Source organism: Furipterus horrens, unplaced genomic scaffold (genome assembly GCF_987537825.1).
Source record: "Furipterus horrens unplaced genomic scaffold, mFurHor1.1.pri manual_scaffold_11, whole genome shotgun sequence".
Classification (NCBI taxonomy): Eukaryota; Metazoa; Chordata; class Mammalia; order Chiroptera; family Furipteridae; genus Furipterus; species Furipterus horrens.
This window is the reverse complement of record NW_028327181.1, coordinates 60,586,913-60,613,861: the sequence shown is the minus strand read 5'-3', so window position 1 is coordinate 60,613,861 and position 26,949 is coordinate 60,586,913. Positions and strand designations below refer to the sequence as shown.

Below are 26,949 nucleotides of genomic sequence, written 5' to 3'. Positions count from 1 at the left end.
TTGTCATTTGAATTGCTGAAGAGGTGGAGATACTTCATTTGAAAAAACTGGACTCACGTGCCACTCAAAATATGGAGACCCCTTCTTCATATTATACATGACAAACATGCAAACGCTGTTTTATTATCATAGAAACTAGAAAAATAAACACATTTTAAGAATGCAGTAATCACTTCTTGATTTTAAAGATGAAGAGAGGCATCTCTGAACCTGGCTATCTTCACTTCAATTGCCTATGCCCTCCCCACCCAGGGGCTCCTGGGACCCCTGCCCATGGACCCACATCAGCTCACTCTCTGGGCTCCTCGTGGTTTCAGCCTTATCATATTCCATCCCAGGATCAGAGCTGGTTTTTCCAGGGCAGACAACCCAGACAGGAAGCATTCTTGCCTCTTCCAGGAGATAAGCTCTTAAACTCTGTCTCAGGGCTCTGGAGGGAGCTCTTGCTGCAGAACTTAAATTGAGGGCCACTCTATAGAAGTGTAGGATACAGCCCACTCTGCAGATGCAGTCGCTGTGCACTAGTTCTTTGCGTTCGGTCCAATTAGAGCCAGTCAGGGTCTTAAGCATCCCCGTCGATGAGCTGTGGGGAACTGCTTCAGCTGTCCCCACTGGGGATGCATTTAAACTCAGAAGGAAGACACGTCCTCCCAAGGGTACAAGCAATCCGCAGTCAAGAATGCGGAGCAGATGATGATGTGTTTCTGAAGAGGGCACCCAGCTGAGCCTCCCTTCGAGACCCACCAGGAGGTGACATGCCCTGCCCTTTAGGAAGTCAGCCCTTCTCTCTCCTGGTGGCTGCGGGCTGCTGTGGACAGGACTGCAGCCGGCGGGAGGAGGCATCTTACCGTAGAACCAGTACACAGCAACCGCCTCTATCAGGACGACGGTGAGCACGGCAGGCCCCGTGGCATATTCCTCCAGCAGCTTCACCACGTAGGCCCCTCCCTGCAAGTGAGACCGAAACCCTGGGTCAGGGCCCCTCTGGGGCATTGTCTCCTCTTTACAATAGGGGCCAAAAGAAGCTTAACTGAGGATAATTCTGGAAAATTCCCACCTTGGGCCTAACATAAGTATCTGAGAGCCTGCCTCGAGGACTGGCCTTCTCAGGACAGGACAGATCCCACCCCTCCAGAGGCCTTTCTCCTCCCCAGGGAGTGCTCTCTTCTTTTCTTGCTTCCTCTCCCCACTAGGTTGTTTGTTTTTAATTCTCACCCAAGGACATGCTTATTGATTTCACAGAGAGAGGAAAGGAGAGAGAGAGAGAGAGAGAGAGAGAGAGAGAGAGAGAGAGAGAGAGAGAGAGAGAGAGAGAGAGAGAGAGAGAGAGAGAGAGAGAGAGAGAGAGGGGGAGATCAAGCGGTTGCCTCCTGTACACACCCTGACCGGGGATCAAACCCACAACCCTTTGGCGTATGGGATGGTGCTCCAACCACCTGAGCCACATGCCCAGGGCTCCCCACTGAGTTTTAAGAGACAAACTCAAAAGGGCCTTGATCTATGTTCAACTTTCTTCAATTTACCAAACACCTACTGTATACTCACTCTATCTTGAAGAACGTAGTCCCTAAAGACAGAATCTAGGAGAACGCCCAATACCAGACCCACTGAGCACATTGGTCACAGTTTTGCCTTCTGTCCTAACCCCTAAAAGCCCTTGGGTCCTGCTCAGGGGCCTAGCACCCTACCCAAGCTCCACAGACACTGGGGTCATGGCTTGAAGATGCTTATCTGCAAAATCTGCCCTGAGTCAGGACATAAGCTTAGGATGCCTGTGGGTGCTATCTGATGCAATGTTGTCAAGAATGCAGCCCTAAGGACTGGAAATAAACCAGAAAAGCAAGTCTTAGTTTTTCTCCAGACATTCTGCCAATCCTGAGATCTAGTTGGATCTACTGTAAAATGCGAAGAGCCTCCAGATAACATACAAAGAGTCTACAAACAGATGCCTCCAGAAACCATTTTTCTTTTTATCCTTGATGACAAACTTTTTATAAGCCCTCCCTTTGGTCCCAAAGCCAGAGCGCCATGTGGGTCGGAAGGAAAGGAATGGCTTCTTGTAGCATTCTGCTGCCCTCGGGGAGGCTGACTCACAGCTGAGGGTCATGATACTCACAAAAGTCAGGGTGATCAGGGACCCGAAGAAGCAGGTAATGACCACACAGAGTACAAACCACTCCCGGCGCTTGGACCAGATGTGCGGGTACTCGTCCAGCACGGCCGTGATCACCCCCTCCAGGCCTGCAAACTGAGAGGGACACATACACCGTCACAGGGGAGGGCTTTGGGACAAACCCCTTACGGTTTAGGACAGTGAGCAGGAGGGAGGGGCTAAGACTGCCAAGTGACCAGTCAAGCTGATCACGACCTGTTCCTCCTACTCATGAGCCCTCACTGGATATAGCTTTTCCTGTTTACACTGTCATTTAGAACCCATCCCTAAGGACAGGAAGGAAAGAAGATACAGCACACGGACAGGACTTTTTCATGTGAGGTCTCTTGGGGAGACTTCGGTTCCACCAGAAAAGCCAAATCAAAGCTGACACTCATTCCACACTAAGTGCAAGGCACTGAGGTGAATGCCGGGTGGCAGGGCACCGAGACGCAGAAGTGACCTTGCTTTGGCCTTGAGGTGCTGCCATCTATCTGGTCAAGGGACAGTGCACAATCAGAACAGTTTTCATATGCTGAGTCCCTGGCCTGTGCTTGTGTATGTATACATAAACAGTCATTATCCCATTAATCCATTAATGACTCTCTAAGGTGCTAGAGGGTGGCATGTGCAGTCCATGAGGGGTGAACAGGGGCTAGGGGAGCAGCCAACACCACCTCCAGCGGCCAGGATGGGAGGGAATGGGTACAACTTCCTCTTCCTCCCCCTCCCTTCCCTCCTTCTTTTCCTCCTCCCAGAACCAGATTTCCCTCCCCACTCACTCACCGTGCTATCCAAGCCCAGTGTGATCAACATCAAGAAGAAGATGATGGCAAAGAACGTGGACGCCGGCATATTGGCTATGGCTTCTGCATAAGTGATGAAGAGGAGGCTGGGGCCTGAGACAGAGGGAGAGAGGAGAAGCCCATAGTGTACCCAAGGCCCTGGGACTGGGTGTCAAGGAAGCTGCCCCATTTCCACCATGGCCTGGAAGGGTTGAGATCTCCACAGCATTAAATTTCTCTAAAATCTTTGAAAATTTTTGAAAAAACATTTAGAAATAATTCCAATGTTAGATATTGGAAATATACAAAGAGCAGCAAAGCGATTCAGCGGGAGAAAGGGACCTAAACAGAACCAAGGGCCTACCTGCATCTTTGGCCACCTCGGACACGTCTTCCTTCCTCATCTCGGCCATATAGCCAAGCACTGTGAAAATGACAAATCCTGAAACGAAGCTCGTCATGCAGTTCACCACGCTGGTCACCAGGGCGTCTCTAGAGCAGAAAACCCAAGGGGGCAGAGACATGTCCAAGTCAGGAGGTTTAGGAGCATCTGTCTCCAGCTGTGGTGAGGGTGAGCAGCCTGAGCTCACAGGGACTTCAAGCCAGTCCTGGTGTCCCCTCCCATCCGCCTGGCACCCAGCCTCTCAGACGGGTTGGGTCAGCCTTGAGAAACAAGCTGCCATCATCATCACACATGGCATGGCATGGGGGGCCAGCAGGTCGGGTGGTGGTTTTAAAACGTGGTCCTGCTGTGAACTAGCTCAGCACAGACCTCTCCCAAGCTCGGAGAGCTAGAGTGGGGCCTGGGCTGGAGTGGGAGCCAGGAGGGGACCTTGGCCTCACATTGGTGACGTCCTCAGATTTAGACTTTTGACATTATGTGCAAAGAAGGATCCAAAACTGCCACAGCAATATCCTGACACGTTTAACAGAAGACCTTATCACAGGACTTCTGGCTGTTGTCCCCTCACAAGGCCACACTGCTTGGGTGCATGTGAATTCTTTTTTTAAAAAATAAATTCTGTAAATATCTTATGAATAGTATAATTCAATTGTTGCACCTTGCCTTCTGTGATAGAGCATTAAGACAAAGTCAGTTCTAAAGATGATGAGTGATATTTAAATAATTCTGTTTCGTCAACATTCCTGAAATGAAATTTCGTCAAAAAATTATGGCATTTTGTGTAGGTCAAAACAGTTCAATCATTACACTTTTTGTGTACAGATACATAAACAAATTATCACATTATAACTGTGTTGTTAAATACAATAAGTCAAATCTAAACACTTAGTGTCTGTTGCAATGTTTAGAAACCAGCTTTAGAATTTCTTAATTAACTTTTTTAATATACAGAGACTCTCTCAAAACAGAAGTGGCCCGGGGCCTCTCTCAATCCCTGAGTGGCCCAGGCAAGGCTCTGGCTATGGGTGAATTGGTCAGGGACCTGTGGCACCCCTGAGGGTCACAGTGTCAGCATGGCCTGAGCCCAGCCAGGTTTGAGGCCATCAGTCCAATCACCTTCCTCTAGACCAGCTGACTTACCCCACTTTTAAGCTGTACTTGGGGGGGGGGGGCTCGATACTCACTGATAGCAGTTGTTGTTGAATCTGTTGTAGCTAGCAAAAGCCAGCAGGACCCCAAAGCCAGGACCAAGAGAGAAGAAGATCTGGGCGGCAGCATCCACCCACACCTGCAACACAGCAGAGGCGGGGTGAGGACCGAGACCCGGGCCCACGCCGGTGCCAGCAGGCCAGCGCCCTCGTGCCTCCTCGTGGTTACGTGCAGACAAGGCTCATTCCAGGGACGGCCACGTACCAAGTGCAAACAAGTGTGATTTCTCGTCCCATCACGTAGGTATCAACCAGCCCAGCGACCCCAATTGTACTTTTCATGCTTGTATTTCTGATTTAAAGCATCATCATAGACTTGCCATTAAACCCAAATTTTTGTTGTTGCTACTGTGCTATTCGAAGGACTAGCTCCACTTAGTGAGGCGACAGATAGGTGCAACCGTGTCCCTCATGGTCTTACCCCTGTCTCCAGCAGTTTCTGCCAGTTGGGTTTCAAGTAGAAGAGAACACCCCTCCAGGCTCCCGGGAGGGTGGCCCCCCTCACCAGCAGAATCAAAAGGATGATGTAAGGGAAGGTGGCAGTCACCCATACCACCTGTGAGGGAGGAAACACAGGTTATCGCCACGTGGATGTTGGTGTCATTTTTTAAAACCTCCAAGAAAGGAAATGTATCTCTTTTTTTTCCCTCTTGAGTTTTAGGAGGCAGGGTGTGTGGCAGAAAGACCACAGCCTTTATACTCAGACAGGGATCCGACTCACCACTTGCTGGTACTACTTACCTCTGACCCACTCCCCATCGGTAAAGGGGGAAAGTGTCTAGCAGGAAACAAGTAGCCGGTGTATATAAAGCACTGAATATGGTCCACGAGCGGTTTTCAATAAATTATTGCCACTATCATTAATTGCGACACTACCAGTGGGTTAAAGAAATTTTTAAAAATCATGTAATGGTTCTTGGGATTGGCCCATTTCTAGAACTTTCTAACAGATTTGGTGACGAGACATTGAGCATCATGGAATGAGTCTCATTTTGAAGGAAACACTGTCCCCCTGCCTGTCTGTGGCTGTCTGGGCTACTGAGTTCTGAGTTTGAGATCCTCTGGGGCCATTTGGCAGGCCTGGATCAGCAGAGTCCTTCTCACCTTGCCAGATGTTTTGACACCTTTCCAGATGCTAAAGTAGATCACAGTGAAGATCAGCATGATGCAGAGGGCAAGCTGCCAGCTGATGCCCCCCAGGTCCTGGAGTCCCTTAGACCGGTGGATCTGCAGGACATGGCGCCTGGGGAGGAAGAGAAGGAAAGCCATGAGATGGTCCTAACTGCGACCAGCACACACCACTGGTGATACCTGCAGAAGGGGGCCCAGAGAAGAAACGGTCACCATGCTGCAAGCACTCTGTGGTCACTAAGCCTCAGCCAGACCTGGGACTGGCTCGGCCTGTCCTGAAGGAGGGACCAGCACATTCAGCCGACCAACCTGGGAAACGTGCTCAGCTCAAAGGCAGACCTCCAGGGCTCTCCTGACCTGGCTCGGACCTGGCCAACCAGGAAACATGACCAACATGACTGGCTTCGGAGGACATGAGGATTTGTGGGGGCAGGGTAGCGGGCCCCTTCCCCACCCTGAACGAGCACTCTCTTTGGGCTCCCATTGCCTGAAGTTCCAGCATTAAAGAATACACCCTATTCCAGGCATCTTATTTCAAAGGGTAGCTCCCGTGTGAAGTGAACACATAAAACCAGGAACTATGTGAATAGTTTCAAACTGCTAAAGTGGTCAGAGGCTCTGCTTCTATGACCCCAGCTGAGAGGAGGGCCCAGGAGGAAGGGCAGCCTTGAAGGAGGGGAGTAATTTTGGAATGGGAAGGTAGGGATCATCCTGGGCACATGGAGGCCTCCTAGCATGGCACATTGGACAGGACCGGATGGACCAGAAGGCCCGGGTATGGAGCACTCAAGGTAGAGTCCCTCAACTCCGGACCGGGACCTGGCCCCCGACGGTCCCTGCTGGGCCTCCCTCCAAAGAAGCCAAACCTCAGCGGTGTGGCCTGCCCCCCACAGACCACCCCTCCACTACCGGCACTTGGGACGTACGTGTAAAATTCCTCTGCCGGGGACTTGGAGTGGAGTGTCCAGGTGACGTTGTCCTCCGAGAAGTAGTTGGTGCAGTTGCCAGTGTTCCAGGAGTTCTGGCAGCTGGTCCAGGGCAACTGGTCGGCGAAGGAGGAGACGAGGTAGTAGAGCGCCCAGGCCATGATGGTGTTGTAGTAGGAGGCGATATAAAAGGCGATGATGCAGATGGCGTAGCCAATCCCTGGGGCAGAGGGCGCAGGGTGGGGGTGGGGGGTGGGGGAACGTCAGAGGCAGCCAGGCAGTGAGGGACTGAAATGGGGCCTTGGAGGGCTCCGGGTGTGGGCTGCAACTCCACTCCCCGAAGACTCCAGCAGGCAGCGGAAAGGTGGCAATGTGTTAAGTGACTTACCTGTATTTGCAAGGTTACATGTCTCAGAAAACGTGTGTGTGCGCGGTTAATGCTTCACATTTTTTTTTCTATTTAGTTTAAATTGCCCTTTATTGTTTCCCTTTAACAATCTCAAACCACCTGAGCAGTCAGAAACTTAATTACTGTACCCAAGTTACCTCCCAGGTTTACCGAAGGCCAGACTGATTCCAGAAGGTCCCCAGCTGCGCCCCCTCCCACTGATGGAAATCACCACTTCCTTGGAAAACCCACCCATCCACCCACCCACCCACTCAGGCCTTTCAGTTACCTTTGAAAATCGGGCAGATTTTCCTCCATATGGAAATGCATCCGTTTCGGTGGTATTGGCCCAGCGCGAGCTCCATATAGAAGAGTGGGATCCCCCCAAAAATGGCCATGATGGTGTAGGGGAGGAGGAACGCCCCTGAGGCAGATGAGAGACAATTTTACTCCCGGCCCGCATCTGTCCCAGGAAGGCCCCACGGATCTGCACACCAGGGGCCACGCCGAGAATCACACAGCCCTCTGACGCTCGAGCGTCCGTCAGCCACCTTATGCTGCGCGACCGCACGCTGTGCTCCCCCGGCAGTGTTGCTTTGCCAGAAGCAGCAGCAGACACAGCTCCACAGCGAAAGTGAGGTTTTGGAGGTGGCAGAGAGGAAATTGAAAGAAAGCTGTGCTGGGACGCAGCAGAGCGGGCACTGGAACCAGTGCCACTTCTAACTTCCTGGAGGACCCGGGGCCACGTCCACTTTTTGAGTATTTTCTCCCCTGTAGTAACACAGGGTTGAGGAGAATCACCCATCATAATCACTGGTCGGCTTAAAAACACCCACCCACCCAGTCTTCCTGAAGCAGAAACTCCAGGTATGGGTATAACAGAAAAAAATGGAGGCTACTCAGGTGATTCTGATGCAACCAGTGTGCAGACCAGCGTTTGGACCCTTGGAAGACATCTCCTGTGTCAACCTGTGGGTCAGGTACAATAATCTACGAGCCACCGAATTGGTATCTTTGTTTATCAGTATTATCCCTGACTCCAGACACTTGATTATTGATATTTGGCTACTTTCCATAATCCCACTGAGCCAGAGGCTTCCTCCTGAGCCACTTTTGCAGGTGTGGCTGAACAGAGCGGTTTGTTGCAGACTGAGAAAGGGCGGAGCTGCTGCATCTCTGGTGATGCTGGAGTCTCCTGGCTCTCGTGGCTGAGACAGAATGTGGAGATGCCAAGTTAAGGATCGGTCACCTGCAGCCTGAATTTTAGCCCAAAGAATGGGTTGGCTTGATTATTCCAGACAGCTTTCCTTCCCATAAAGTGTTTTGAACCTAAAAATCAGAAGTCAGCAAAGCTCGGAAAGGTCCCGCCTAATTTACAATCACTCTGAGGAAATCTGGATTGAGAATAAGAAGCACATTGTATTGTCATGGTGGCATTTGTCCAAAGGGTTTGCTTGCCTGGGTTGACCATAGGGAATGAGTATAAGGGAAACAGAACCAGTGACTCAGCCCCTTAAGTAATGCTCAGGCTAAAGGAGAGTCCTCTCACTCTGGAGATCAGGTGATTCCAACCTCTACTCCTCCCAGGCAGGGAGTGCTGGGCTCCTGGTCCAGTCCTGGGAACAAGAACTGGCTTTCCAGCTGCATGGACAATGGCCAGGTAGCTCAGTTGGTTAGAGCGTGTTCCAAATACACCAAGATTGCAAGTTCTATCCCCGATCAGGAAACATACAAGAATCATCCAATGAACTCACAAATAAGTGGAACAACAAATCAATATTTCTCTCTCTCCCTTCCTCTCTCTGTCTAAAATCAATTAAAAAATAAAAAAGACTCTGGACCTGAGCTGACACCCTTCTCTGATCTCACACAGGTCCAAAGGCCCAGGAGGGTCTGGACCCGAGAGCTACCTCCCAATTCTTCCTTACACAGATCTATCCTCCCGGACTCCTCTCAGCAGAACCTCCTAGCAGGAGTGAAGGAGCTCAGTCCAGTGCCGCTGGGCATCCCCACACCTTGCTGGGAAGAGAGTGCAGCTTGGATGAGGGATGAGAGGAGCTCTTTAGCAAATGGAGCGCGGATGACGTTGAAAATCTGCTGAGGTCAGGTTTGGGAGAGTTCATCCAGCTTCATAGCCCAGAGAGCCTCAGACGTGCAGCAGATTTAACGTGTTGGCTTACTGGAGATTTTTCTTTTAGGTAAGCTTCTAAGTCTAAGCAATCATGTTCTCAGACTCTTATCAGTAAACAAGACAGAAAAGATACGATTTATCCTCTTGCTTCCCAAGAGGCTCTATGGACCACCCCTGGGTGAGACCCCCTGCTCGTGGCCCATGATACTGACCCCCTCCATTCTGGTAACATATGTAGGGAAAGCGCCAGACGTTGCCCAGGTCCACAGCGTAGCCGATGACCGACAAGAGGAAATCCACCTTCTTGCCCCAGGTCTCCCGTTCCCCTTGGTGAACCTCAGCCACTAGGGCAGTGGTGGCAGCCGGGATGGAGTGCTGAGTGTCATCTCCTGCACTGGGGCTTGGAACTGCAGAGTACCCATTGGAGATCTGACCGGACTCCACCTTGTCCGCAGGGGTGGGGACACCCTTCCGTAGAACTCCATTTTCCTGACAGTCCTCTTCATCCTTAGACAGCTCCTTCTGGGAATTTAAAGGTGTGGTCTCCATCCTGCTGTCTAGTAGATGGTGCTAATGCCCATCTGCTGAGGACCTGAACTAAATTCTTGGTGCACAATCTGTGGGGTCCTCAGACCTTTGCATCAATGGGATGGAGAGTTCTGTTGGAAAGGCACACAGAGAAAGGAGAATAAAATTAGGTATTTTTACTTGGGTTTGGTATTAACTCATCATACATCTCTCTCTCTCTCTCTCTCTCTCTCTCTCTCTTGGCTTAATCCCGTCACCTTTTTCACCCCTCCCCCCATTTACCCCTCTCCCCAACAGTTGTCAATCTATTCTCTGTAACTATGAGTCTATTTTGTTTGTTAGTTTATTTTGTTCATTAGATTCTACATATAGGTGAGATCATATGGTATTTGTCTTTCTCTGAATCACTTATTTCACTTAACATATTCTCCAGGTTCATCCATGCTGTCACACAGGGTAAGACTTCCTTCTTTTTTACAACCTAGTATTCCATTGTGTAAATGTCCCATAGCTGTTTTATCCACTCATGTACTGATGGGCACTTGGGCGGCTTCCAAATCTTGGCTATTGTAAATAACACTGCAGTGAACACAATGGTGCATGTATTCTTTCAAATTAGTGTTTTGCATTTCTTTGAATACATTCTAGAAGTGGAATTGCTGGGTCATAAGGCAGTTCTATTTTAAATTTTTTTAGGAAACTCTATACCATTTTCCACAGAGGCTGCACCAGTCTGCATTCCCATAAACAAGACAAAAGGGTTCCCCTTTCTCCACATCCTCACCAGAACTTGTGTTTGTTGATTTATTGATGATGGCCATTCTGACAAGTGTGAGGTGATACCTCATCGTGGTTTTAATTTGCATTTCTCTGATGCTTAGTGATGTTGAGCATTTTTTTGTGTCTATTGGCCATCTGTATATCTTCCTTGGAAAATTGTCTATTCAGGTCCTTTGCCCATTTTTTTAACTGGAGGGTTTTTTTTGTTTGTTTGTTTTTGTTTTGGTGTTGTGTTGTATAAGTTTTTTATAAATTTTGGATATTAACCTTATCAATGTATCATTGGTGAATATATTCTACTATTCAGTGGGTTGTCTTTTTATTTTGTTGATAGTTTCCTTTGCTGTGCAACAACTCTTTGGTTTGATGTAATCCCATTTGCTTATTTTTCTTTTGTTTCCATTGTCCAAGGAGATACATCAGAAAAAATATTGCTACAAGATATGTCTGAGATTTTACTGCCATAATTTTTTCTAGAATTTTTATGGTTTCAAATCTAACATTTAAGTCTTTAATCCATTTTTAAAAAATATTTTATTTATTTTTAGAGAGAGGGGAAGGGAGGGAGAAAGAGAGGGAGAGAAACATCAATATGTGGTTGCCTCTTGTGCGCCCCCAACTGGGGACTCGGCCCACAATCCAGGCATGTGCCCTGACTGGGAATCGAACAAGCGAACCCTTGCTTCGTAGGCTGGTACTCAATCCACTGAACCACACCAGCCAGGGCTCTAATCCATTTTGAGTTTATTCTTGTGTATGATGTAAGAAGTTGGTCTAATTTGCTTTTTTTGCACATATCTGTCCAATTTTCCCAACACCATTTATTGAATAGACTATCTTTACCCCATTGTATGTTCTTGCCTCCTTTGTCAATATTAATTGACCATAAAGATGTGGGTTTATTTCTGTTTCATTCATCTATATGTCTGTTTTTATGCTGGTACCACACTGTTTTGATTACTATGACCTTGTAGTATAGCTGGATACCAGGTAGTGTGATACCTCCAACTTTGTTTTTCTTTCTTAGGATTGTTGAGGCTATTTGGGATCTTCTGTGGTTCCATATAAATTTTGAGAATATTTGTTTTAGTTTTGTGAGATATGCCATTGGTATTTTGATAAGAATTGTGTTGAATCCACAGATTGCTTTGGGGAGTATGGCCATTTTAATGATGTTAATTCTTTCTATCCATAAATATGGTATATGTTTCCACTTATTTGTATCTTCTTCAATTTTTTTCTTCAGTATTTTATAACTTTCTGGGTACAGGTTTTTTACATCCTTGGTTAAACTTATTCTTAGGTATTTTATTTTATTTTTGATGCAATTGTAAATGAAATTGTTTTCTTAGTTTCTTTTCTGATAATTCATTATTGGTGTATGAAATGCAACTGATTTATGGATATTTATTTTGTATCCTGCCCCCTTACTGAATTCATTTATCAGTTCTAGCAGTCTTCTGGTGCAATCTTTAGAGTTCTCTAAATACAATATCATGTCATATGCAAATAATGGCAGTCTTACTTTTTTGTTTCCAATTTGCATTTTAGTTCTTGTTCTTGCCTGATAATTGTGCCTAGGACTTCCAGTACTATGTTGAAAAACGAGTGCTGAAAGTGGACATCCCTGTCTTGTTCCTGATCTTCAGGGACATGCTTTTAGTTTTTGCCTATTGAGTATGATGTTGGCGATGGGTTTGTCATATATGGCCTTTATTACATTGAAGTATGTTTCCTCTATTCCCACTTTGCTGAGAGTTTTTATCATAAATGGGTGCTGGATTTTATCAAATGCTTTTTCTGCATTTATTGATATAATCATGTGACTTCTTCATTTTGTTTACGTGGTATATATCACATTGATTGATTTGTGGATATTGTACCAACCTTGCATTCCCAGAATAAATCCCACTTAATCATGGTGTATGATTAATTAAATGTTTTGTTGGACAAGGTTTGCTAATATTTTGTGGAGGATTTTAGCATCTATGTTCATCAGGGATACTGGCCTATAATTTCCTTTCTTTGTAGTGTCTTTGACTGGTTTTGGGTTTAGGATAATGTTGACCTCATAAAATAAGCTTGGGAGTCTTCCTTCCTCTTGAATTTTTTGGAATAGTTTGAGAAGGATAGGTGTTAGTTCTTAGAATGTTTGGTAAAATTATCCTGTGAAGCTATTCAGTCTAGGACTTTTGTTTGCTGAGAGGTTTTTGATTACTGCGTCAATTTCATTAATTATAATCAGTCTATCTGGACCTTCTGATTCTTCCTGATTAAAGTTTTGGAAGATTGTATGTTTCTAGGAATTTATTTATTTCTCCCAGATTGTCCAATTTGTTGGCACATAGTTGTTCCTAATACTTTCTTATAATGCTTTGTATTTCTGTGGTGTCAGTTGTTACTTCTCTTCTTTCACTTCTTATTTTATTTATTTGAGTCTTTTTTTCTTAATGAATCTGGTTAAAGATTTGTCGATCTTGTTTGTCTTTTAAAAAAACCAACCCTTGGTTTCATTGATCTTTTGCTTTGTTAGATTATTTTGTTTATTTCTGTTCGGATTTCTATTATTATTTCCTTTTTTCTACTCACTTCAGGCTTTGCTTGTTGTTCTTTTTCAAGTTCCTTCAAGTGTCAAGTTAAATTGTTTATTTAATCTTTTTCTTGTTTCTTGAGGTAGGCCTGTAATGCTATAAATTTCCCTCTTAGGTCTGCTTTCGCTGCGCCCCATAGATTTTGGGTTGGCATGTTCTCATTTTCATTTATTTCAAGGTATATTTTGATTTCTTCCTTGATCTCATTGTTAACCCACTCATTGTTTAGTAACATCTTATTTAGCTTCTCTGTCTTTGTGTGTTTTTCATTTTTTTTTCTTGTGATTGATTTCTAGTTTCTTAGCATTATGGTCAGAGAAAATGCTTAATATAATTTCAATCTTCTTAAATGTATTGAAACTTGTTTTATGTCCTAACATGTGGTCTACCTTAGAAAATGTTCCATATGTGCTTGAAAAGAATGTATATTCTTATGCTTTGGGGTAAAATGCTCTGAAGATATCACTTAAATCCATCCGATCTAGTGTGTCATTTAAAACCGCTATTTCCTTGTTGATTTTCTGTCTGAAAAATCTATCCATTGATGTCAGTGGGATGTTAAAATACTCTACTATGCCTATATTAGAATTTCTCCCTTTATGTCCATCAAAATTTGTTTTACATATTTAGGTGCTCCTGTGTTGGGTGCATAAATGTTTACAGGTTTATATTCTCTTATTGGATTGCTCCCTTTATCATTATGTAGTATCTTTCTTTGCCTCTTACTATAGCCTTGGTTTTAAAGTCTATTTTGTCAGATATAAATATCTCTATCCTAGCTTTTTTTTCTTTCCATTTGCATGAAATGTCTTTCCTCATCCTTTTATTTTTAGTCTGTGTGTATATTTAGTTTTAAGGGGGTGGGAGGTTCTTGTGAACAGCATATATAAGTGTCTTGTTTTCTTACCCATTCAGTTGCTCTATGTTTTTTGATTGGAGCATTTAAACTATTCACATTTAAGTGACTATTAATAGGTACATATTTATTGCTATTTTATTCTTTTAACTATGTTCCTCTTGTTTGTCTTCTTTCTCTTCTTCTTAAAGAAGGCCCTTTGACATTTCTTGTAGAATTGGTTTGATGATAAGAAACTCCTTTAGCTTTTTCTTGTCTGGGAAGCTCTTTATTTCTCCTCCAATTTTAAATGATAGACTTGCTGGGTAAAGTAGTCTTGGTTGTAGGTCCTTGCTTTTCATCACTTTGAATATTTCATGTCAGTCCCTTGTGGCCTGAAGTATTTTTGTTGTGCAACCAGCTCTCAGTCTTGTGTGAGCTCCCTTGTAGGTAACTCACTATCTTTCTCTTGCTGCTTTTAAGATTATTTGTCTTTAACCTCTGGCATTTTAATTATGATGTGTCTCTGTGTGGGCCTCTTTGGGATTATCTTGTTTGGGACTCTCTGCATTTCCTGGACTTGTGTGTCTTTTTCATTCACCAGGTTAGGAGAGTTTTCTGTCATTATTTCTTTTTTTAAAATTGATTTGAGAGTCAGTGCTGGACGGTGGGGGCAGAAGGGGGAAAGAAAGAGGAGGAGAGAGAAAGAGACATTGATTTGTTGTTCTACTTATGCATTCATTGGTTGCTTCTTGTAAGTGCTCTGACTGGAGATTGAACCCACAACATTGGCATATTGGGATGACACTCTAATCAACTAACATACCCGGCCCAGGCACTCATTATTTTTTGAAATAGGTTCTTAATCCCTTGCTCTCTCCCTTCTCCCTCTGGTACCCCTATGATATGGATGTTGTTATGCTTTGTGTTGTTCCAAAGGCCCCTTAAACTATCCAGAATTTTTAAAATTCTTTTTTCTTTCTGCTGCTCTGATTGGGTGTTGTCTGCTACCTTTTCATCCAAATCACTGATACAGTTCTCTGCTTCATCCAACCTACTGTTTATTCCTTCCAATGTATTCTTCTTTTCAGATATTGTATTATTCATATCTGACATTTGTTTCTATGGTTTCTATGTCCTTTTCACACTGCTGTTCTCACCAAGTTCTTTGAACATCCTTATAACCATTGTTTGAACTTTATATCTGATAAATTCTTGCCTCCATTTCATCTAGCTTTCCCAGAGATTTCTCCTGTTTTTTGATTTGGGGCATATTTCTTTTTCTCCCCAATTTGGCTGCCTCTTTGTGTTTGTTTCTATTTATTAGGTAGATCTGCTATGATTCCCAGTCTTGATAGGGTGGCCTTATGTAGTAGCTGTCCTGGAGGACCCAGTGGTGCAGTCTCCTTGATCACCTGAGCTCCAGGAATGTCTCTTATGTGGGTTATGTGGGTCCTCCTGTAGTAACTGAGTTGATTGCTATTGGCCCATTCATACATGTGGTCGAGCCTCAGACTGGCTGACTCAAAGGATCAACCCAGACCACAGTGTATGAGCTGCTGTGCATATGCTGACCACACAAAACAGAATTCACCTCTGTAGCATCTCGTTCCTGCCGAGATCTCCCTTTAAATATGCTGCTTGTGAAGCTATTTGGATCCTGCTCTGATGCTTTCATAAGCTGGCTTCTGGGTGTGTTGTTTCTGGGGCCTCTTGACACAGACTCTGGGGCTGACCAATGTCAGATGCTGTCTGTGACTAGCCCTGCACAACCTATTTGGAGCTACCATGTGGTCCACAATTTGTGGCTGCTTCTGCTGGACTGGAGTGTGCACAGGAAGGACCAAGCTGCACCCTAGGTCATCTTTTACCAGCACCTGGTCCAGGGGCAGGTCAACAAAAGTCCCAAGTCACCCTGAGATCCGTTTCCACCTGTCTCTGCCTGCCAGCTGCCTGTTAGGCTCAGTCACGGAAAGAGCCCCTGGCGGTGCTTGAGTTGCATGAGGAAGGTTCCCAGTGAGTCACTAGGTAGGGGCGAGTGGTGTTCACCAGACTGATACATGTTCAAACTTGGTGCCCTGGGTTTGAGGCCACTCAGCCAGTGTCTCAGGATATGCCAAGTCTAGCTGCCACTCTCGGGGTGCTTGCACACCTTTGCAATGGGGTGGGGTCTTAGAGTGTTGTCACAGTAAGATCAGCAGTTTATCAGGCCATAACAGACCAAGATTTGGCATGCGAAGGGAGGGCACTGCTCTGCTTGGGCGTGTAGGGGAAAAATGGTCCCTGTCCTAGAGCCACACAACTCAGTTTGTCTGGGTTTCTGCCAGGGACCCAATCTCAGTGGGAAAAACTGCTGGGAGTCAGGAGAATGGAGCTAGTGGATCTCCCATGAGGAGAATGTGTTGGTCAGGCTTGAGGGACGGTGGGGGGAGTGGCTCCCACCCCAGAGACACACGACTGAGTCTGTCCAGGGCTCTGCCCAGACCTTGGCAGGGCAGGCAGGGCCACCAGTTGTTGGGAGGGTGGTGCCACCAGGAGCCTGGAGAGTAGGGCTGGCAGATCTGTGAGGGGGAGGCGCCAGTCAGGTTCATGGGAAAGTGCAGGGGATGCCCTCACCCCAAAGCCATACAACTCAGTCCCTGACACTCCCTGAGTCCACCCAGACCTCTACACTCTGGCCCAGGCAGGTGCCTTCTCAGCAGGGCACAAGCTGCACAGAGAGGGGTGACAGGAAGTCAGGAATGTGGGGCTATTGCATTCCCCAGGCTGATGCTGTCTGGGGAGGGGAGTGCTCCACCCAAGAAAGATGGCATCTGTGGTGTGGGAGAGGGACTTAGCACAGATATCATGGCAGGTGTCTCTTCAGCTCTATCCCCAGAACCACAAACCCCAGTTGCTCCTCACACAATTCTAGTCTGCCTGCCCTTCCTCCACCAGAGCCCAGGGTGAGTGGCTGCAAGTGAGATTTTGTGCATTGACCCTTTAAGAGGATACCTGTGTCTCTATCAGACTCCTGTCTCCCCCTGGCAAACAGAATCCCCGCTGACTTTCACAGCCAGATGTCATGTGGGTGCCTCTTTCCAGCTCTGGTGCTCTGGGCTGGGAGTCCAGCTTGGGCTGGAGGGCCCAGACCCAGACTTCTCCAGGGAAACCATTGCAGCTGTGCTGTTCCTCCAGGACCTCCGACCCTCGTGAGAGTGGGGCCAGTTCTTTTCGCATCTCTGTCCTTCCTACCAGTCTTGATGTGGCTTCTTCCATAAATCCCTGGTTATAAGACTTCTCTTCGGCTAGTCTTCAGTTTGTTATTCAGGTTGATTGCTCTATAACTTACTTGTAATTCTAGTTGGGTCCTGGGAGGAGGTGAGTGTAACATCCACCTACTCTGCCACCATCTTGGATCTGCTCACCATACACCTTAAACTACACGAGTTAATGGGATTACAAATGCATCTGTTAATGTGAGACATCCAATTTTCTCTTTGAGAGTCAATAAAATAAACTACATCTTTCAAACCACAATCAGTTAATTTGAAAAGGGAAAAACAAAACCAACACAAATAGACAGCAAACCACCAAGGTCCTCCACAGGCTCCATTTAAGAACGAAGTGTTGACTCCACTTTGGGACTAGAGTCTCACACTTCAGTTTACCAGTAACTCAGAAGGATGTAAGAAGAGGGCTCGCTTCACTGAGGCTCCCCAGAGTGCTTACTTTGTCCTGGATGCTATGCTGGGAAAAGTGTAACAGATGAAGAGGCAGTTTCGGACTGCAAGGAGATAAGGGCAGTCTTCTCCATCATTTGAGCTGCACACTCAAAGTGTATTTTATGTTAACTATAGATGACTTAAAGAGGAAAAGCGCAAACAATAGAAGTGAAAAGAACACCCTTTTTGAGGTACCTCCAGCTTCTGAGTGGAGGACTTTTTCACTCTCCCTCTTACCCAGCTCTTAGAAGCCTTTGAGTACCTTCTAGCTGCTCCTGGCTGTGTCCAGTCCATCTGTGCTTCCCTATCTTTGTTCCCATTATGCCTCTGCAAGTCCTACTGGGCCTTGCACGGTGCTGCTGCTCACCATTCATTCTTCTTGGCACACCTAGCAACTCCTGTGCCTAATCCACTTGTTATTCTGCAATAGTGGGCAGCAGGGCCACCTCTCATCCACACAAGAAGAGCCAGGGAAAGGAGCTCAGTGGTTACAGATGCCGGCAGGGCTGCTATGTCTGCCCCCATGTGTAGGGAGGGTGGGGCCTGCCCCCCTCCCAGCCTTTGTATCACTGCCGAGGCCAAGGTGCAAGGAAGTCAGCTCAGCTCTCTCTCCTCTGGATTGACATCTGCAATGTCAAATGTGGGGTAGAAAGCTGAGCCCTTTTGGACTTCAAGCCTATGGCCTATTATAAACTAGTAAGCAACCAAAATGTTCCAGCTAACTTCATTTCTTCTGGGCCTGACCTTTTCAAACTCTGGAAACAGTTTGGAATTTGAAGCATGTTTCTGCTTAGTTCAGATCATATACCTTTATAGCAAAAGACACCCAGGGATGACTGTCACCCCTCTTCATAATGCAAAGATTTATACTAACCTTACAAATCCAGCAGTGGGAGGATGGCTAGGAATTGGTAGCTAATAAAAATGGCAGTATATGCATCCTACCCATTCCAGGCTTTCAGTGAATAGAACTTAGCTATCTACACATGGAAATGTACAGACAAACATGTAATGAGTGAAAAATTAGAACACAAAGTAGTAGATACATACTGATGACTATGTACATAAACACTGGCAAAAATTAGACATGAACACCTAGGGGACACAAGTAAGCGGAATTTTATGTTTGTTGGGTTCTCTTTTCAATAGAAAATAAAAATTTTAAAGGAATTTATGGTTGCCAAAAATATTATAGCAACAAGAGAGAAACCAGCTCTATGAAGCTAGTGTGTGTGTGTGTGTGTGTGTAAGGGGTTAGAGTATGGGTCCTGGATTCTACCCTATCCTGGGCTCAGTGATACCACTCATAGAAGAATACAAATTTCTGACAAAGAATAGCCTAGATAAAGCCCCATTCTTCTCACGTTTATGCTGCTGTCCAGCTTCTCCCTGCTCCCACCTTCCCTGGGACCTCAATTAGATTCGATGAACTTTTAAAATAACCTCACATCCTCTCTCGCACCATTAGTAACTATGAGGTCAAGGAATTTTTTTTTTCAGTTTATTTTTATCAGATGTGAGTATATTTAAATATACAACTAAATGCAACCTGAACTTGGTGGTCCCTGGCTGCGTTGTTTGAAGAAGGCCTCTGCTCTGCTCTCTGGCCTATATCAGCAACAAGCTTTCCACATTCAACCCGAGGAACTGGAAGGCCAGATGGCAGAGATAAAGAGCTTTACGCTGAGAGCAGATGGCACTCGCTGACACAGCCCGCCCCGACTGAGGCCCCCTCACCTGATCTTCCTTTCTCCACCTTCAAAATGATACTCAAAATTTTCTTCTTCCTGTCTTTAGTACTGAAACTCTCCTCTCATTTAATTTGGAGCTCAAAAAGCAAAGCCTCACTCAACCTACGAAAGGGAAACATTGTCCTTCTCCAAGGACACCTTGGCGGGGAATGGACATTCAGCCATACAAGTGACTCGTCACCTTCCAGCCAAAGGGTTGGGTGATTTGTTCTAGTTTTCATTGACTTTCTCCCTGGGGCGCCCTGCAGGGAAGTTGGAAAATGTGTGTGTTGGTGAACTTTTGGGGGACAATGTGTGTTCATTAGGGTCCTCGGGGGCTCAGCCCCCAAGGCACCTGATCTTGATTTCTTGGCAACTGTCATGTGCAGCTGCTACAAGAATATACACTATTCCCTATTTTTGTTCTGAGCATTACAAAGGTCTTGTTTCCTGAAATACCCTCAGCTCTTTTTTAAAAAAAATTTATCAGCAGGCTGAAATGGCCTGAGTTGTAAGAAAACATGTTAAGAGCATACCTCAGCCAATTCGTCACCTCAGGTTGCTTGTCCCCAGAGGCTGGTCTTTCTCCATCCAGCTCTGCTTTCTCAGGGTCTCCTATTGTGTTCCCAACCCTGATCATAGAACCTGGGCTGCAAACACATAAGTCACAGCCATGTGAAGCCACCAAACTGGTAGAGATGCACGTCTTTTCTCCAACTTGCTCCTAGGCCTCTCCTGACCAGTCACCAACCAGTCGGCCAGGAGCAGATGGCCTGGCCTGGAACCCCTTCTGACAGCAGGATGATGCCTGTGGGTCCCGACCCCTTGCCCACGTTCCCGATTCTACAGGGCACTGACCATCTTCTCCCTCTGAGACCAGCAGACAACAATGATTGGGAGCAAGCTGGCCCAGGAAGATAGAGGTCAGAGTTCTTAAGGTTGGTTTCCAAGAATTCTCTCTTGAAAGCTTTCTTCTTTTAAAGATATATTTATCCTGCTGGGTAGAGAGATTGCAAATGAGGTCAATATGACAGTTGTGACCTCCTCCATGCAGGCTTTGAGTTTCTCCATGGCCAGAAAAAGCCGTGGAAGCCTTCCTTTGCACCTTGAATATATGCCGTGGTCCCAGGCTGAGCAGGGACAGGCCGTGGCTGGTGTCACATGACCCAGTTCCTGGGTGGGACCACAGCTTCACAGGCAGGAGCCTCCTGCCCACGTGTCGGCACATGAGGGACAGCAGTGGTGCGGCTGATGGGCTGACAGTTGACTTCCTGTTCACACTCCTTCCTCACAGCCCAGGGAGCGGGCTCATTCACCCCACCCGCCCCTTTAGTGGAAAGGATTGTTTCTATTTAAACTTCTGATCAAATCTCCATTCTTCTTTCCACAAACCCTGTCTCTGTAGCCAAGGGAACCAGTGTCTGAACAAGCATGTAATTACAGTTACAGCGATTAGTCACGGAACCACCCATTTCTTTGAAAATGCCCTTCCTTTCATGTTGTGTCTGTTTGACGCTCATCAGCACGTTCTAGGCAGAAACACTATAGAAATATTGAACTTTGGCTTCACATGTGTAGATCAAAGTGACTTCATTTCTCAAGACATTCAATTTCCATTTCAGAAACGAAACAAAACCACCATGAATTGTGGGTTTACCACTGAGATAAGATTAATAACAGGTCATATAGCCAAGTGGCAATTCGCATTCTCCATTCAGAGGAAGTCTAAAGGTTCCAAGACACCAACCTACCCAGGATGATAGGAATTACAGAGCTCAGGCACCAACAAACATGGTAAACACCAGACCCGGTGTTCTGCCATGGATCGACCCTCTTTCATCAGTGATGTGAGGTGTGCCTGCTATGTGCTAGGTTCTTGGAGACAAAGCAGGCACAGTCCTGCCTTCATGGCGTTCACAGTCCAAGGCCAAAATCTGACTGACACCTGAGGAGGGAGAGGCTGGTGCAGCTTTTTGTGGTGCTGTATCTCCCACTGTGAACTGAGGGCTCTGAGGACTTGATGCGGCACATCTAGCCCTCGGGTTGTTCTTGCTTTTTTTTTTCAATCCTCACTCCAGGATATGTTTATTGATTTTAGAGAGAGAGAGGAAGGGAAAGAGAGAGAGGCATTGATGTCAGAAACATCAACAGATTACTCCCCCCATACACTGCCAGCTGGGGACCAAAGTCAAAACCTAGGTATGTGCCCTGACCGGGGATTGAACATGCAGCCTTTTGGTGTACAGGATGGCACGCAACCAACTGAACTACCCGGCCAGGGTGTCCTCAGGTTTTAAAAGTCTTCCCTTTTGTTGCTATTTATTGACCAGCCTCTGTCACAGGGTCCTGAATTTAAATTGATTATGGCTCACAAGCTCTACAGTGTAAGAAGGGGGTTCGTACTTGTTGAAAGAACTTTTTTTTTTAAGACAAGACCAAAATTAAGACTTCTGAATGTGAACTTTTCAACCTGAAAGAATCAAGGAATAGCTATAATTCTAAAGTAGCTATTATTATAAAGTAGCAAAGTAGCAAATATTATTCTTATGAGTACTAATGGACTATACTGAAACAAGGTAAAATATCTGATTTTGACTGCCCTTTGAGGTGTGTGTCGTAGTCAGAAGCCACAGGGACTCCTGGCTCACCTTTCAAATAAAATAAAGAGATTTCATGATATGAATGGAGAGAGTAGAGAAAATCTGATTTTCTTTTTTGGACATAAGTAGAAATGAACTCCACAATCACAGCCATCTCCTTATCCAAGGAATTCCTTGTATGAGCCAGTCAGACAGTTTAATTGGGGGGGAGGAACTAAATAGGCTAAAATTCCCAGGGCCATTTGGGCTGGTTACCATAAGGAAGAAAAAGGGTCTTGGTCCAAAACTTTCTCTGCCTGGAAAAAGATAGCTGCGACCTTCTCTCCACTCAGTGTAAAATCTAGAGGATTTGCCAGTGGTGGTGGGGGGTTGAGATCGCTCCAGAGGCTGGCCAAAAGGACAATGGATTATTCATTTTGACTTTAATAAAAAGAAATGGATTTGGGACCGATAGGCAGAATATCCCTCCTCTAGTGAATACGAACGGCCAAACCCTAGACTAATCAAATTCCTGAGGTGTCACTTTATGTTTCCTGTGTGTCCACACTCCACAGCTCTCCTGTCTCACAGATCTGCACTGGAATCCCAGATCCACCCCTCACTGGCTATGTGACTTTGACAAGGTTGCTTAACCTCTCTGAGCTTCCATTTTCTCATGTATAAAACAGAACATTTATGGGAACAGACCAGTTGTGGAAGTTAAACAAAAGTACAGCAAATATGTAACTCAGTGAGTTGATGGTCACTACCCCACCACACATATACACCTTATTCTACTTTGGTACTTCACACCCCGATCAGGGAAGTGGAGGCCTGGAAGGCTAAGTGGTTGATAGCCCAGTGCACAACAAGCGGGCAGCTTGAGCCGGAGGAAGCTGGGCCTCTCTCCCCTTCCACCGGCCCTCACTGGTTAGTGCTCGCTCCTCTCAATCAGTGGTTTGGAGTTACTGTGAGACTTGTAAACAGCAGATTTCTGGGCTGCTCTCCCAGAGAGTTTAATTCAAGAGATCTGTGTGGTGTGGGGGCTCAATTTTAACAAGCACTCCAGGTTATCAGGGGCAGGTGGGTCAGCAAGCATGCCCCGGGCATCCTCACCCCGCACCTCCGCTCCCTCTGGTGACCCTGCATCCTGGCTTAAGTCTCTATCTGATACCCGCCTCCGTGAAGCTTCCTCTCACCACCACAGCCCAAGACGATCTGTGTCCACTCCAACATTCGTCATTGCCTATCATGTATTATTAGTCCTCCGTTTTGTTCTGCATATATTGGTTTTGCATTCCCCTGGAAGCCGGGGCCACGGCTTATACACCTCCGTGTTCGATACTCGCTGAACCTGTGTGTGCACGGCACAGCTCCCGGCACAGAGGGGCTACTTCGGATTTTCTGGGCACAGGGCCGGGAACCACAGATGCCACGGTCGCAGGTTTGAGCCTCAGGGCCCCGTTCTCAGGGTCCAGCCCCTCCTATTCTCATCTATCAGGAGGATCTGCCGGGCATCTTGGGGGCAGAAGGAAGACTGTCACCAACAATAACTTTAATGGACTATGGACTGGAAAAGTCTGACATGTCTTGGGTTAAAGAAGAGCACAGGTTGTGTCTTTTAGACTTTGAAACAAGTACCAGTGGACACACCCATCGACAATCTGTGTTCCAAATGTTTATTTTGTGAGTTGTTTGCTTAGTACTTGGAATATATGTTTTACTCACAGAAATAAATGTTGTAAATGGTGGGTAAACTCCTAAGCTAGCTTTCAGAATCCTAGTTTAACCATAAAAATATTAAATTATCTAAAATGTGAGCTGTAGAACACAGAATTGTTACCTATTACAAAAGTGGGTAGATTGACAATGAAACCAATTAGGAGCTACTTCTTTATTGAAAAGACTTTATTTATTTATTTTTAGAGAGAGAAGAAGAGAGGGAGAATAAAAGGGAGAGAAACATTGATCAGTTGCCTATCACAGGCGCCCCTGCCAGGGACCAAATCCGTGACCCAGGCATGTGCCCTGACCGGGAATGAACGAGAGACCCCAATGAAAGAACAGACCAAGAATCCAGAAAAAGAACTAAATGAAATGGAGACATCCAAACAACTAAGCCACACCAGTCAGGGCTCTTTCTGGTTCTTGAGGGAACCTAAATTGAAGGACTGAAGGACAAGGGAGTAGAGAGACTCTTATATGGATTCCCTGGAGGTGTCTTTTAGGCACCTTTAAAGAGCTTTAGAAGTTGGACATCTGATCAAGATGACAGTGGAAGTAAACTGGCTCACCTCCTCGCACAACCACATCAAAATTACAACTAAACTATAGAATAACCATCACTCAGAACCGTCAGAAATTGAGCTGAATGGAAGTCCTACAACTATGGAATTAAAGAAAAAAACACATCAAGACTGGTAGGAAGGGAGGAGATGCAGAACGGGCTGGTCCCACACCCATACGTGGTGGATAAAAATTGGGAGGGATATCTCAGGAGTGAGGGGTTCCTGCCCCATACCTGGCCCTTCAGCTCAAGGTTCCAGTGCGAGAAAGATAAGTCTCCATAACTTCTGGCTGTAAGAACCAGTGGTGATTGAGACGGCAGACAGTAGAAACTTCTGGAATCCCCAACAGTTACTCTTAAAGGGCCCATGCACAAACTCACACAGACTCACTCTGAGTTCCAGCATGGGGCAGCAGATTGAAAGGCATCATAGACAAGCAGGGAAAAACTGAATTGTCCAGCATCAGGACAAGGGCTGTGGGACAGCTTTCTCCCAGAGAGAAGTGCTGGCAGATGCCATTGTTCCTTTTCTGAGCCGTCCCCCAAACAGAGCAGGCAGGCAGGCGCCATATCTGAGACTCCATCAACCTGGCTCATATTGTTTGTCCCACTCTAGTGATTCCCTGAGGCTCTGTCCCACTCAGCTTTCAGGCCCATCCAAGCTGTTTCCAGTCTTTTCCATATAAAGGGTCTGTCTTGGTCCATGCTTCAGATTTTCCTAAAATCTCTCAACAAGCAGCATCTGGCTTCAGTGAATGTCATCCCTCCCACTAAGTGGCCCCAGGCCTGGCACTAGCAGCAGCAGGCCTTGGCCCATGGCTTGGTCTTGTCTGGGAACCTCCAAGCCCAGCACAAGTAGCAGCCATCTGCAGATCATTTTTTAGCTAATGCTGTATAACCTCAAACAGAAAACGGGCAGTGGCTGACCTTAGGTGTGCCAACAGCAATCAAGGCTCAACTACAACAGGAGGGTGTACACAGACCACACAGTGGGTGCACCTTGAGTACCCAGTTTGGGTAATAGGGGAGGCTATACCACTGGACCCTACAGGACACCTACTACATTAGGCCACTCTATCAAGCCTGGGAGATGTAGCAGCTCTACCTTATACATAAAAGCAAACACAGAGAAGCTGCAAAAATGAGGAGACAAAGAAACATGGCCGAGATGAAAGAATAGATCACAAATCCAGAAAAAAAAAAAACAACAACAAAAAAACCCCCACTAAATTAAATGGAAACAAGCAACCTCTCAGATGCAGAGTCAAAACACTGGTTATAAGGATGCTCAAGGAACTTAGTAAGGACCTCAACAGCGTAAAAAAAATCTAGTCAGAAACGAAGGATACACTATTTGAAATAAAGAGCAATTTACAGGGAATGAACAGTAGAGTGGATGAAGCCAAGAAACAAATCAGCGATTTGGAACATAAGGAAGCAAAAAACAACCAATCAGAACAGCAAGAAGAAAAAAGAATCTAGAAACATGAGGAGCCTCTGGGACAACTTCAAGCATACAAATATTTGCCAGAAGGAGAAGAGAAAGAGTAAGAAATTGGGAACCTATTTGAAAAATAATGACAGAAACCTCCCTAATTTGGTGAATGAAATATACATACAAGTCCAGGAAGCAGAGTCCCAAACAAGATGGACACAACGAGGACCACACCAAGACACATCATAATTAAAATGCCAAAGGTTAAATACAAAGAGAGAATCTTAAAAGCAGTTAGTTACCTACAAATGAGCCCTTTGTCAGCTGATTTCTCAAAAAAAAACTTTGCAGGCTAGTAAGGATTGGCAAGAAATATTCAAAGTGATGAAAAGCAAGGACCTACAACCGAGATTACTCTCCCCAGCAAAGCTATCATTTAGAATTGAAGGCAGATAAAGAGCTTCCCAGACAAAAAGAACCTGAAGGAATTCATCACCACCAAACTAGTATTATATGAAATGTTAAAGGGTCTTCTATAAGAAGAAGAAGATCAAAAACATGAACAATAAAATGGCAATAAATACATATCTATCAACAATTGAATCTAAAAACCAAAATAAACAAACAAGCAGAACAGAAACAGAATTATAGATACAGAGAACATTTTGATGGTTGCCAGACAGGAGCAGGGTTGGGAGGATAGGCAAAAAAGGTGAAGGGATTAAGAAGTACAAATAGTTACAGAATAGTCATGGGGCTGTAATGTACAGCACAGGAAACAGAGTTGCCTAAGATGTTGTATGCACAGCCCATGGACATGGACAACGGTGTGGGGATTGCTTGAGGGAGTGGGGGAACTCTGGGTGGACGGGAGGCAAAAGGGGAAAAATTGGGACAACTGTAATAGCATAAACAATAAAATATAATTTAAAAAAGAGATTTACAAGTTGATGACATGAATTCCTTATTACACTTCACAACCTAACTTTTTACAGAAAACAAGACTGTTTTCACTGTCACCGTAAACTCACACAGGTGATGTGTTAAATGAAGCAGGATTAGGAGTGTCACACCTTCTGAATATTCCTTTATTGTTATACTGCAATTTATGTAATAAATAAAAATCGAGATTAGAAAACATAGGAGCATTTCCAAACACGGATTTTCCTTTCCCTAAATTAGGTATATTACTAAGAGGACTTCTGTGTGAAACAAACAGGATTAGACCCACAAAAGGAGCCAAGAGGGGGAGAGGAGGGAGGAGAAAGAAGAAAACCAGCCACAGGAAAGTGTGTTATGAAATGAGGGTGGAATCACTTGTGGCAGCCGAGCAAGGCGGGAGAGAGAAGAGGAGAG

General features: G+C 45.7%; 1 protein-coding gene across 3 annotated transcripts in view; it reads right to left on the bottom strand.

Annotated features, from left to right (window-relative positions):
• Positions 1–26,949, bottom strand: part of SLC6A4 (solute carrier family 6 member 4) — a 43,035-nt gene that overhangs the window by 11,402 nt on the left and 4,684 nt on the right. For 2 of the 3 annotated variants that reach the window (XM_090290917.1, XM_090290915.1), the window contains exons 2-11: positions 9,337–9,783; positions 7,283–7,417; positions 6,606–6,825; positions 5,653–5,791; positions 4,970–5,104; positions 4,525–4,628; positions 3,302–3,429; positions 2,939–3,051; positions 2,117–2,248; positions 849–948 (exon numbers count right to left, since the gene is read on the bottom strand). In XM_090290917.1, the coding sequence (XP_090147043.1) occupies positions 849–948; positions 2,117–2,248; positions 2,939–3,051; positions 3,302–3,429; positions 4,525–4,628; positions 4,970–5,104; positions 5,653–5,791; positions 6,606–6,825; positions 7,283–7,417; positions 9,337–9,673 (1,543 nt within the window). In that variant the 5' untranslated portion in view covers positions 9,674–9,783. The remainder of the gene's footprint in view (positions 1–848; positions 949–2,116; positions 2,249–2,938; positions 3,052–3,301; positions 3,430–4,524; positions 4,629–4,969; positions 5,105–5,652; positions 5,792–6,605; positions 6,826–7,282; positions 7,418–9,336; positions 9,784–26,949) is intronic. The other variant, XM_090290916.1, reaches the window with a different exon arrangement.